The sequence below is a fragment of the Botryllus schlosseri genome, chromosome 11, assembly GCF_051294905.1.
Source record: "Botryllus schlosseri isolate E-star chromosome 11, Bs_hap1, whole genome shotgun sequence".
Classification (NCBI taxonomy): domain Eukaryota; kingdom Metazoa; phylum Chordata; class Ascidiacea; order Stolidobranchia; family Styelidae; genus Botryllus; species Botryllus schlosseri.
The window spans coordinates 11,641,758-11,655,819 of record NC_137246.1 but is presented as its reverse complement, the minus strand read 5'-3'; the positions used below and the strand labels follow the sequence as shown (position 1 = coordinate 11,655,819).

General features: G+C 38.2%; 1 protein-coding gene across 3 annotated transcripts in view; it reads right to left on the bottom strand.

The window, feature by feature from the left end:
* Positions 1-14,062, bottom strand: part of LOC145450942 (dynein axonemal heavy chain 6-like) — an 87,429-nt gene that overhangs the window by 13,000 nt on the left and 60,367 nt on the right. For all 3 annotated transcript variants that reach the window (XM_080329429.1, XM_080329430.1, XM_080329431.1), the window contains 16 exons: positions 13,272-13,385; positions 12,612-12,887; positions 11,517-11,666; positions 10,762-10,917; positions 9,710-9,925; positions 9,409-9,519; positions 8,494-8,675; positions 8,099-8,258; positions 7,266-7,400; positions 5,586-5,844; positions 4,277-4,473; positions 3,370-3,555; positions 2,232-2,393; positions 1,886-2,115; positions 998-1,099; positions 461-627 (listed from right to left, as the gene is read on the bottom strand). In XM_080329429.1, coding sequence (XP_080185555.1) covers positions 461-627; positions 998-1,099; positions 1,886-2,115; positions 2,232-2,393; positions 3,370-3,555; positions 4,277-4,473; positions 5,586-5,844; positions 7,266-7,400; positions 8,099-8,258; positions 8,494-8,675; positions 9,409-9,519; positions 9,710-9,925; positions 10,762-10,917; positions 11,517-11,666; positions 12,612-12,887; positions 13,272-13,385 — 2,803 coding nt within the window. The remainder of the gene's footprint in view (positions 1-460; positions 628-997; positions 1,100-1,885; positions 2,116-2,231; positions 2,394-3,369; positions 3,556-4,276; positions 4,474-5,585; positions 5,845-7,265; positions 7,401-8,098; positions 8,259-8,493; positions 8,676-9,408; positions 9,520-9,709; positions 9,926-10,761; positions 10,918-11,516; positions 11,667-12,611; positions 12,888-13,271; positions 13,386-14,062) is intronic.

Genomic DNA, 14,062 nt, shown 5'->3' with positions numbered 1-14,062 from the left:
AACTCAAAAGTGAACAGTGAACACAATGACTTGAACTCGGACTCGACTTTCAACTCCCTGACTTGGGCTCGGAATTGACTCGGTGGTGAATTCAAAATGACTTGACTTGACTCGAGTCAAAACTATAAAAGTACAATGGACTTGTGACTTGGAACCTCGTGACTTGGTTACAAACCTGCTGTCCACATCTGCTTACGCAGTTTAAGCCTGTTTTATAACACATCTTACTTGTATTTGCGTAAATATTGGAATGTATTAGTTTATCTGTCGACTTATATTTGTAGGACAAGGTGGAAATTTGATTAAATGACTTAGTTTTGTCGTTTCTTGGCATTGTACTGCAGTTCTTGTGCAATTGTTGAATTGATAAAAATGGTCATAAATGATACTGATACTGACCAACGAACATACATATCGGTGTCAGTTAGCGGATGGTCCGATAGTAGCATTACATCTGTACCTGGTGAGAGTATGAAAATGATTGGAACCCTAGAATTGGATTCCTTGAATATTTCAGCCAGATCGATTTTCCCGCCTTGCACGAATTTGTCTCCAACACTCGCTGCAACAAACTGTCTCAGAGCTGACATGAGCATGTCCGGACGTAAAACCTTCACCAGCATCAGTCTAAAGAGGAAGCAAGAGTAGACAGGGTCGACTGCCGAAAGGATACTTCTGTATATTGCTACAGATTATTACTACGGGATCAATAAAAGTTGGAAAATCGTGGTGCACTTATAACTCCGTCTCTACCAACATAATGATGGTCCTGTTTGCTGGTTTTCGTAATTATATAGGTGCTGGACTGACGGCACGACACAATCAAGATTAACTCCATGTCAGCATCATGGCCATTATGGCTTGGCAGCAGAATCACCCACACCTAACTATCAGAGATGGTAAACAAGCTTACAATCCAATAAACATGTATGCATACAGATATAGCACAACAAAATATAGGATATGTCATTTATACTAAGGTAAATAGCAATATCACCTTTGAAATAGCGATATTTTCTCCCACGCAAAAATGTGATTATCCACTTTCGCAGAAGCAGGCCTCGATGTGTTTGGCACACCAGACATGGAGGATCTCGAACTAAAGATAAAGAGTGTAGATAAATGTGAGGTGTGTATTTGCAAGAGCGAATGCCAAAATTTAATTTAAATTCGACAAGTTTCAGTAAATTTAAAATCTTTTCTTTTCCTAAATCGTCCAAACACTGAATTGGCTATCCTACCTTCATTAAGACCTACTGGTGAAACCTCAGGTACCTAAAAAACCGCTGTATCTTAGATATGGTTTATATGAGTTCATAGATACCTTCACACAGGATATTAGTTATGTCTATGATCCTAAAACTTGATATGAAGGACAGCAAAAAAATATGCAATCTTCGCAACGCGCGCATCTTCGAAGAAAAAAATAGAAATGGATTTTGTTTTGTGGTTGGATCGAGATGAAGTTACCGTAGGATATCCCAGGTTTATGAAGCAATTTATGACCGCACATACTGAGTGTACTATAGATGGCATGACCGCTTAATATATCATCAATGAGACTCTTGAAAGCATCAAAATATCTTTAGAAATCACCCAAAGTCAAAGGTTTGTTGAATAATCTAAGGACCACATATTGAGACTCAACAGCTATACGGGCAGGATTAGCACTGCTGAGGCTATGTAGTTGTCAACACTGAGTTTTTACAAAACTAAGATGACTAGGCAATTATTGTGCTTAGTTGAGACAAATAGAATTCTTCTCATAAGGAATGAGTGAAGGAAGCGGCATTTAAAGCATACGATTTTGAATGGTAATTTGTTTTATTTAAAAAACGGCCTTTACCTCTAGTCAAACTCTTTCCAGTAAATGTATTATGCTTACCTCATACTTGGTTCATACGGAATGGACATGAGCTGATAGACGTTGCTAGACTTCTGAAAAACCAGCCACTGATCCGGCCTGTTAACAATACTCAGGCACAAATTTTCAAACTCTTTCAATTTCCAAGCCAGATATTTGCATTGTTGCCAAGATGATGATGATATCCAGTCGACAGGAGGCACCCCCTTTGCCACATTTTCCAAAGATACTTTTATAATTTCAAACATCTCCTGGAAGAGACGGATTATTGCCTTAAGAGTGATCATTGATCAAGCAAAACATAGCAAAGAATACATTACATGAATTGATTGAATATATAATAGGTAGCCTAATTTCAGATTCCTACCTGTTCCACAACTCCTTGATCCTCTGAGTTTGCAACATCCGGATCATCACTCGATTTACTGTCGCTGCGAGAATAAATGGATGATGGCCGGCTCATACTTGAAGCTGCAACACCAGATTTCATCTCCAATCTTTGCATGGCGGTCAATCCATCAAATTTTTCCTGAACACAATGTATGCACTTCAAATTCAGAAATAATTGCTGGGTAATGCATTCCCACAAGCCACTAACAACCATGACTGGGAATAGTACTATTTTTCTCAACACCGTGACTCAATTAAATTGATTGGAGTTTGATTGCTTGAAATTAAATGTTACCATAACCTGATGGATGTGAGTGTTTTTACAAGCAACATACCAGTATTGCTTGAAATAGTGATGTCTTAACCGGCTGGCACCGGCGAGTTTTTCCGAAAAAGAGAGGGTTGGACTGGGTGATTATGGTGAAACACTGTACCATGTTTTGATAGTATCGATCGAATGAGTTGAGGAAAAGCGGTTAATCACGCCTTGTTTGAAAGGAGGCATCTCTGTCGCAGTGAATAGTACGTAACTATTCGTACTAGGTATACATTGTGGATTCTATAAGGAAGTAACCAAAACTCGTCCATTTTTACAAAAAGGTTATCTCGTATTCTTGATTATATACACGCTCGTCTGTCCTGCTCTCATCTAGCTTCGTGGCGTAGTTTGAAAGGCGTTGAAATTCTGAATCCAACGATATGTTACTTGTTGGTTTCGCATCCCATTGAAGTAGTGTTTTACAGTTTTGAAAAGTAGAGCAAAATTTTTCGCAGAAACCCGCCGGTGCTAGCCGGTTAAATGAGTGTGTGTGTGTTTGCTTCAAATCGACTTATTTGATATTTGAAAGACCAAAATGGATTCGAGATGCTTGGTGATTGGAATGATACAGGAAATGATAGAGTAAATAAGATGCATGAAAAAAATTCACAATCATGCTCAAATAATAGGGTAAACAGAGTACCGAAACATATGATAGCTACTGGGTATCTTTTGAGGGAGCTAATAATGAAAATAATTAACGAAAACTCTACTTTCAATCCTATCAATAGGAAGCAACTTTATCTAAGGCTGGAATCACAATTTGCCAAATTCATTCCATAATTGCATATTATACCGTGACTTCATCGCTGATCATACTGGCCAGCGCTGGCGTATGAAGGAATGCCTGCCACTGCATTTCATCTAACTGTCCCAGGTTTCTCCAGTAGTCGTTATGCTGAGCGTTGCTTCTCATAATCGCCGTGCACAGCAGAAACGAAAAGACCAATTGATGTACGTTGAACAGACTATATGAGACAACCTGTAGTAAAAGAATGCTGCATTGAAGATCACAACACACATTGCCTATTATATTGGTCATAATCAAGTTACAGGTTACAGTTATGGTATTTTAAATATTCATGACCCGGATTAGTCTTTTTTACTTGAAAACTTTATCGAAAGAAGCAAATTCACCAAGTCCAAAACAAAACACCGCTTTTACTATTAACAACTGGTAAATCTATAAATATATATCTTGCACTCAAAAATTGACATTGATTTTCATTGATGTTCAAGAGATGGACCGAACATGTGGGAAGAATGATCATTCAAGTATCATTTGCAAGCATGAAAATATGTATACATAACAATCACATGACACAAAGTAGTCATAGTCAGTACTCAAGTAGAAGCAGAAGTGCTGTATAATTAATTGCAAATAGAAGTAACAATTCTTGAGTAAGTAAAAAAAGCAAGTATTCCAACGTAGCTTCGGCTAAAATACAGAAAACTAGTAGTGTAAAGATATAACTGATTGAGTAAGCAGTGCACATACGTTAATCTACTACTCTGAAAAAGTAGCTAATTAATTAGTTAGAGACCTTCTTTAGCAATGTTATAGGTTTTTATAAGAAACGGCATCTAGTGGCTGCTCGTGTATTTCCTGAAGTAAATTCACGATTACTGCAATACAAGTATGGGCTTTTAAGAATCAATGAATGCCAAGCTCAAGCAATAGCTGTACCAGTAGTACCACTTACTCTGTAGACGCCTTCTGTTAGGACGTCAATCATCCGTTGCAAAGTATCGATGAGCTCGTGGTCTTCCTCGTCCAAAACTCTCTGATTCTGAAGCAAGTCGGGGCTTTCTCGCACTTGGTGAGGTCGGAGGTTACCGCTCAAAGGTCTCGAACTTCTTCTAGAGGCAGATCCGCCGGATCCGTTGTCATGTGCGTGCGCTGATATTTCGGAAAGAAATCAATAGATCAGTAGGCTGCGACTTGCGGAATGTAATGGGCATACGGGGTGAATATGAAACGAGATGAGATTATGAGGTTCCAGAATTCGAAATGTTCTACGAAATTTTACTGCCATAATTTTCAAGGCGCCAAATCTTACCATTGAGTAATACCTAGAGCAGTGGTTCCCAACCCGGGGGGCGTGAAAGCATCTGAAGGGGGGAGCGAAATTTTTCACTATCATAAAGGGGGGCGTGTCTAGAAAAAGGTTGGGAACCACTGACCTAGAGGGTAGACAGAGGTGGTCAGTAACTTGTAATTGTAAATTAGGGTTGTTCAAAAATAACTATTTTTTTCGGATTCCGGGGATTCAATGATTAAATTGTTAGGTTGGCTAACAAAACCTCACAGCTAATTGAAATTTTTGAATTTATCATGAAATAATTGAAAAAAAAATTCAAATTTTACTGTTAGCCCCATGGGATTGTTAAGCAGTCTAAATGAATTATACCTAACAATTTTTGTTCACTTCCAACTGGTAGAAGCGAAGTTACTGCTGTTGAAAATTATGGGTTCGCAAAAATAGCCTGGACGGTGGGAAACCCCAAAATTATTAATTTAAAACTCAAATAACTTTGCTTTTACGAGTTGGAAGTGAGTCAAATTTGTTTTGCATCGTTTTTGTAAACAACTCAGCAATTTCATTAAATCGACAGTAAAATTTGGAAATTAAAAAAAAATTATAATAAATTTTATATTTATAATAAATGACTTCACATCTACCAGTTGGAATCGAGCCAAATTTAGTCTGCAGTATTTTTTTAGGCAACCTAACAATTTAATCAGTGAATCCCCGGAATCTGGAAAAAAGTTTTTGGACTATTGCCACTTAACAATCATGTTACTTTTTATGTTAATGATTTTGAATAGTGGAAAGTAGTTTTGCGTTGTGTTAGTATGACTTGTACGAGTGAAATTGTCCCAATATTATGATAACCGGATGTATTTCCGAATATGTTGCACAGCCCATTCCACAAACAAATTCCTGTATTCAGTATCGCATGATAAAATCTCTGATGAAGAGTCACGAGACGGTGTGGGATCCAACATACCTATACATTGCTCGAACATGTTGATGAACCAGTTAAGCGAGAACTGATACATCGGGTTCAAATTTTCCAGGTCGGCGAGCACAAAATGCAGGACTGCTCCCCGCGTTGCGACCGGCAGATACCGGCTTCTGGCAAGGCTGATGCGACGTTCATTTTCTTCTGCCAGTTTGAGACGGTTGCCAATTTCTCCTGACGTCACTTTACTCTGTTTCAGAGTGGACATCAAGTCCTCGTCATCAAGGATATGGCCTTCTTGTTTCTAAATATGAGAGCCCGGTAAGATACCGATTGAAATATATTGGAGACCAACCACACCATGTCTTGAATTCAAAACTAGGAATTGTTTACATGACATGTCAGTAAAATACTAGGCCGGTAGCAATGATTCGAGTATTAATTCTATTAGGTTTGAGTCGAGTCGAGCACCGTAAATATACGCTCCTTACCACTAAGAGGTGATATAACAACGTAAATTATAGTTTCCATAGTATTTTCCACTGTGGAATGCTGTCAACCAGTGGTTCCCAACCATTTGGGATGTCGGAGCCGCATTTCAAACTTCAGCCCAGGTATGGAGCCGCATGAAAACACCCGAGCAGGCTTCTTATAACGAAAATTTAAAGGTAGCTAGCTGACCTCTGGATCTTACCATCCAGCTAATTCAAAAGCATGCACAACTGCACATAGACTTCTATAGAGTCTATATTGGTTATTTTAGCATTGATAGACGCAGATTGGCGAGTGCTTTAATGTGAAATAAACTGGAAATGCATATCATTACAACTACATATTATTATGTCGTTATGTGATATCTCTTCATTCACTGCAGCACGTTGTGCACAAGTTTGTGGGGGATGATACGCTGAGTAATATTGGATTTATTGCAATTTATACTTGACTATGTTAGTAAAATTGTGTCGAAATTTACTCTTCCCATAACGCAGAACTCAAGATATATCCTTGTCTGACGGGTATTCATCCAGGCATTTGAAGCTAATGTGCAAGAATTCTCTTTCCCGGTTTTTAGAAGCGGCCTTACACGACTTTAAAGATAACTAATATCCCTCATTTTAGCATTCATATACAGAAATCGACTATAACTATTCATAGAGACAAACAACGACTGTCCTCGATTATATTTTTGTGGCATATTTGTAGGTCAATCAGAGCTGCAATAAGGCCACCTTGGAGCCACATGCGGCTGTGAGAGCCGCGGTTGGGAATCGCTGCTGTAAACCTTAATTGGTCTTATCGCAGTATACTAGACATGCAGTATAACGTCCTAGTAACATATATAATGCCAAGATTGATACCTCAAAAGAATTTAAATTCACAAATCAGACAAAACAGTCTTACAACGTGCCTAATAGATGCCAATTCCTGCAATATCGCCCAGAATAAAAGGACCAGAAATGCATTATTTTTCAATACTCTTGCAACAAAACTCAACAATGCTCAATACGTTCTCAACAGAGACAGTAAATCAATGAAGCAGGCGAAATATGGTAGAATGTGAATCTGAGTAAAAATATAAATGCCAGAAATCGCATGTATTTTTTTCATTGGTAACATGGTTTGATTTTGTTACATTTTGACAAGTATGGTAGAAACTAGTGTCAGAATGCATTGTTCGTATGATATCAATACATGGATTTCGCAACTTAAAATTAGTATGTAAACCTGTAGCAGGCTCAATGCTTTGTCTTCAAGTTCACGAAGCATCCCCAAATCATTCGCAATACTTTCCAGTAGATTGTCGCGTAACGTTTCAAGGTGAGGCCGCTCTTGCAAGACAACGCTTGACAGCAACTGGTCCTAGAATATACATGAGAAATATTACAAGACATAAAAATAGAAATTGACTTCACAACTGCTTCATCCCTTATGTGAATATGCTTCAACAGCAATGGACCACAATCTCCATGAGCTTATTTGGTGCTGACATTTGGTCTAATTGTTCCAGATGAAGTCCAATACATTTGGTAAGAAGCAGGATTTTGTTGAATTATTGAATGAATACTAGTCAGCCCCCAAGATTACCGGACGTCGATCTGACATATCAACCTCGCTTATTGACACATGCTGCATTCATTTTCATCACTAGACGTTCCATGTTATCCCTTATTTCTACCCATCCAGTGTGCATGCCTCTACTTTATACCGCCTAGGGTCAGGTGTATGATTTCAAAGACTACTCCAAAGTGTTTCGGCACCTTCCTATCTTTTCATAGTATCGCAGTCTTGCGGTGTTTTGAAATGCTGAAAATTACCAATACCTGATAGTGAAATCAAAGTTACAATTCACCTTCTTTTGTGATGGGAGCATCAATCCTTAACCGGAATGCATGAAAGATTTTATTGGGACCACAAAATTCTTCATTAGCGATGGTAGTATGAATTTCTAAGTTAGGAGTTTTAGCTGTACTGGAACTTCTGGGTGTTCTACTTGCTCGATTATCTTTTATGTTCATCATTCCTTAGCAATTTGTCATGAAGTGTAAAAGTGAATTTACCTGAAGTCCCTCAAAAGTCACGGTAAAGTTGATGATGGTCACCATGATGCAAACTGCCGGTAAGAAATGTGGATTTGCTTTCCCAGTGGTCATATACAAGCGGAAATTATGATTGTAACCGATTTCTGTATCACCAAGCATTATGTAGTCCTGTCCGGCCCTGTCAACAAATACATCATTTTATTCAATACAAAAGCGGTTTTTGAACTGGTGGTAGCAAGGATTCTAATGGGGGTGCAAAACCCAGAAGTGTAAATTTGTTTTCTTGTCGAGTTATTTGAATCACAAGTAAAACGACAGAAATTTATCACTTACTGACACAATTCAGATTCAACAGTGGTTGTAAAAGCGTAAAATAGATTAAAGTGATATAATATGAAATACAAGACCCATACCTGTGTGTCATTTCACACTGCAGCACAGGCTTCAAGCCAGGATCCATACTTTCCTCGACATCGTATAAAAGCACAGACTCGCCGACTCGAATTGCATTTTCTACGATTTTGATGTAATTTGCATCGCCCGCATGAGCCACTCTAAGGCGACTTCCTTCCATTTTTTTAATCCATTGAATCGCCTGAAACAAACAGTTTACGTAGTTAGAATTGGAATCTGATATTGATGTGCAGAAGCACGTTAGTAGATATCATATACTATGCATTTCATTTGTAGCCAACTTCTGTCAAAACACACAACACATTTCTAGTTGCGGACAATCTCCACAATGAATAGGGTCAGGGTTATGGTATCACAATGCCAGTGCGGCTATTGGTGCACAGTATTACAGCAACAGTGTGGCTCGTGGTCTGTAACATTTGGCCCATCCTGACCTAGATAATCTAATAATTACGGTATTTTGGCAATGTTGAACATGCCAACACCATATTGAATTGGAGTTTGTGGTGATACATTATAATTAAAAGATGAGATAGGCCAGTGGATTAGACTTGAGTCATATGGGATATAATTACAATAGTTGTGGACTGTTTCATAAGGCTTGACTTGATTTCAATGCATTTTGTGCGATGCAAAGATTTTGTACGGTTTGCAGAAATATGCTATCATCGGAATAGTAGTACTTGTCTCGCCTATAACCAGTCATCCCTAAACACATACAATTAAATTGAATTCGTGAGTAATATTAACTGTACGAATTTGAAAATTTCAACTGATTTGTCTTAGATATACAATAAACAGTAGGCCAAGGTGGTTGTTAAAGTAATAGACCACGCGTGGTTGCTTTCACATACTTCAATCTGTTCATTATTCCTATTGCGTCTTTCTGATAGGTAAGTAATATTTTCACTCACTTGTCCCTGAGGATCGATGATTAATGGCCAACGATGAGCGTGTTTCATGATGATGGCATTTTCAATCGAGTGAAAATCTCGTGGTAGGCCTTCTGTGTGCCAATGCCGAATCTGTAAAAAGAGCTTCGCACTGTCTGACCTGTTTCACCAACTTATGTCTTGAAATTGAATCAATGGAATAACACAGTATGGATATAAAACAGAACGATTTGGCACTCCTAGTGGCAGTAACCCTAAATCGGCAGAAAAATTACTGGCAAACTTAACGAGTTGAGGCATCAAGGTTGTGAAAAATATTAACCTTGTTCTTTTCTGCCATAGTGCCGATAAGATTGAAATCGCTTGAAATTGCGATATTTTTATCGGTGCATGCTTGAACCCATTTCGATACAAGCTGACGTCGGTACGAGGCTGTGAATGCACCGAGATAGCCGGTGGCAGCTGCGGACACGATGGTATCACCAATGAGTCCATTGAGGCGACGTTTCAATTCTTTAACAGAGCTTCGCCATCTTATCTGTGATGAATTATTTGAAAAGTTATATTCCAAAACTGTGTGACATATGCTGTGCGGTCAAAAGCGCATAAATGTATTCTTATAATTGATGAAGAAAGCATGTGATAAATTAATCCGGGGATGTACAGGCTGCACAGCGCCGCCATTTTAAAAAATCGGACCAGATATAAGTATAGTCATAAAACTGGGAACTGTACATAGTCGTCAAGTTCCAAAGTCCACCATCTCATTATGAATTGTTACCGGTAATGAAGAGATATAATAATAAAATCTGGTAGCTAACGATATGTAACAATCCTGTATAGCTGGAAGCAAATCGCGTGTAATCCGTTACATATTTTCAAGTCAGCATATATAATATGTTGGTGGGATTTTGGCCATTCTCTGAGCATACTGGAGCTTGGGTCAAACAACCCGACGTGATGACCTTTTCTTTTTTTTAGTCGTTACGCACTGTTGCCCAAGGGGTTGTACAGTGAGTTGGTGAGTGCGCGCAGAATCATCAAAAATTAGAGGGAGCATTGCCCACACCTATCAAAATTAGTACCACAGGTTGTCCACACCTGTCCTAAACAGCTTCATTTTTCATCCTTCATATCTCTTCAACAACACAGATATGGCAAGCTTTCTAAATTATAACTTTTGGCTATGGAAAACAGTGTCCAGACTATTGGTGAGACATAGTCTCACATTTGACTATTGTTTAATGACTTATTTGTGACATACAGCTTTTACTACCTTCATGGTAAGCACACCTACAGCAAACCCAATCAGGGGAGGATATTTAAGCAGCATACACACAACCACATCACTGAATACTTGAGATCAAAGTTTACCTCTTCATCTGCAAGAGCATTGATCAGAACTGATGCTCGTCGTAATCTCTGAGCCGTAATAATTTTTCTCTTTTTCAACCTTTCTTGTTCCGCAACATTATCCTCAAAATGTTTTCGCAACCTGTCCAAGTGACCTTTGATTTTTTCTAGGCTCATCTAAACAGAAAAGGTTGCCGATTCAGCAATTGCAAGGTAATATGAAAATAAACAGATATTTATTTGAATAGAGACAAGCTTCTGCAAGAAGAAATCTTTCAAAATATTTTTATCAAATCAGTGTTTGGTGTGAAAAACTCATTCGGCACGAAACTTATTAAATCCGTCTCGACTTAAAACAAGCAGCCAAGCAGTCATCAGTCTTGTCACTGTTTACATACTTTGAGCCAACAAAATAAAGATTGCCCATTGCCCAGGTATGAAATACATGAAACACAACTGACAGGGCACAAGGATATATAAGTATGATAGCTACTGGTGTGATACATTCAGACTTATACGTGATTGTCCATAATAGCAAAAAGTTAATTTTGTCATATTTATGAGATTATAGTTTCCAATATCGTTTGTCATAAAACATACAAGCTAGTATTTCTGAGTCATGGGCCTCCTGTATATGGTATTGATGCAGTGAGATTTGAAATAATTTCACCCGTAACAAGATTCAGCACTCAGTAACCTTATATAACTAAGATATTGCTTTTTCAAATTGGAATAATCGGGCATATCTAAATGTTCATTTCCTCATTTCACTTCACCTGTTTTTCTTTCAAATTTCCTTCGGCGATATGCAAGGCTTCACGTGCTTCCTTAACACGACGTTGTTTTGGTTCTACCATGCGCTGGACATCGTTGTAGTGTTGTAATGCTAACACCCAGATGCAGATAGACTTACAAGCGGATGATACCTGGCAATAGCAACTTCGCATTTTAGATGGCAGAAATTACATCGCACCGTCTAAATTTTCGCCTGTTACGTACATGAGGATTTGGTATAGGGCATGGGTGTTGGTAAATTCAGGGCAATTTCACTCTTCAAACAGCCTGATTTCACAATCCTGCTATCAAAAAATTGGTTCCTTGACATAATGATAGACGACAGTTTAGCATGAGACACGTTAGCAGGCACAACATAATATCACCATGTGACTTCACAACTACCAAACTAAGCCTAAACCCAAAATTAACCTTACCCTCCACGTAAATGCAACCCTAATCCAAACGTAACCCTAACTTTAACCCACATACTGAAGTGCCGCGTGCTACTGTGCCACATACTCATATGATCACAGATGCAAAAAAGTACGAAATAGTGATCACCCTTGCAGGAGGAATGAAATGGAATCGTGATTACGATCTTGGCATCTATTATGTGGGGCCTGGGTCTTAAATTGACGTCCTCAAAGTCATTTGGTGAAGCCCGGAAATATATCACGATTATACAATAAAACATAACAATCACATGCCAACCGCGAGCTGGGCGAACTAGTTGTATCTTGTTTCCTCTGTAATAGAAGATTTTTGTCAGTATTAACTGCCGGGATCAACAGAATTCTTTATTCAGGATTATTGAAATAAAGACTGTTTCTTTCCTAGCAAACTACTACAAGCATTGTACAATGTACAGCTCAGGAATGGCGACCAAATTTGAATCTTTTTTGAATTGTAAAACACTTCACGATGATCTTATGAGAATGTAACACATGTTGACCCTTCACTATTATCTGTGAATGGGAATTGTTGAAATGTATAAAGAAATTAAATTCCAATCCACAGAATGATTATTGCCATCCCAAACGTGCCTAGATTTCCCATGCAAAAAAAGGAAACATGATCTGAAAAAAGATTCATACTTGACCAATTTTTTCAGGATTGAAATCTGGAGATTTTGTGATTTTTCTCAGTCGTACGAACAGCCGATCGGGTAACCCGTCGCGATCCAAGAGCACCAGCCGTTTCAGAAAGCCAGGATCCCCCAACAATTTCTTGGCGGCCGGCCAGTCGGCCTTTTCTTGCAAAAGGATACAGACGGCATTCATCACAGTGGCTACAAGTTGAGGTGGCTTTTGATAAACTCGAATCTCTGCGACATCGGATTTATCGAGTGCGTCAAGCGCAGTGACAGCATCCTGAGAAAATGGTAAAAAAGCTGCTAATAATACCAAAGAAATAATGATTAATAATGTAATTCTTTACACGCCAATCTCAGTGACAAATAGACATGTATTTTTCCAAAAATTATCATATTAGAGTGAAAATATTCACCCCAAACACAGTTGGATGTCACATGTAGTTCTGGATTGAATTTAAGTTCCTCAATTCATATAATTACTGTGTTTTGAATATTAAAAACTATACAATATCTTGAAATAATGAACAGAATTACTGAAATTAGTGAATTGTCAAATATGTTTATCTTGTAATTCCAAATCACCAAAATGTACCAGGCATAGTTGACAAGAGTACCGTAGCAGAGACATGCGAAAATTTGAAAAAGGAGATTCACATTTTACCTGCAGCGCAGGCAAGACTGATTGCAAGTCCTTAGTCGCTTGCTGGGCGTACTCCTGGACTATTTTTGTCTCATTTGCCATCACTTCTTCCTCTTGTTTTACGATCTCTCGCACCTGTAGGAATAAAAACTGCTTTACATCTTGTGTATGGTATGGAGCATACATTTCTCAACAGGCACCCTTTGACTCTCGGGGTAGAATGCCGGCATTTATATGTTCTTGGTCCTAGGATAAACTATTGCACCATCTCCATAAATTTTGGAAAGAAATTGGCAGTATTTTGACGTAATAGCAATAGTATATGATTGTACTTTTCACATGGTATGACATGATACGTCTACTATAAATTGGAAACGCACAAAAAATTTTAAAAATAGATCAGTGCGCAGTTGCTAGAATATCCGAAAACGATACTCCTTCATATTCATGTACCGTATTTATTGAACAACTATTCTCATTCATAACTTTGGTGTGGGATATCTTCATTCATTGCCTTGTTCTTATGCAGACTTCTCATTCAGACTTGAAGGCTGAGTGGACGCGAGCGATTATATTAAACATCAGTTCACTTGAAAAGCATATTAAAAATATCAAACTTAAATCTTGTTCCTGATTTAAACATTAAATTTCATCTACATTCAACAATGAAATGAATTCTCTTAACGCAAGATAGAACTTAAAACTGATTTAAGTGGATTTGGATTTCAAACGAATAAATAAACTTTTCAGAAAGAATGTGGTAGATCCAGTTATCTTTATTAGTTGGGCAATAGCAGCTGTCTATGCAACTT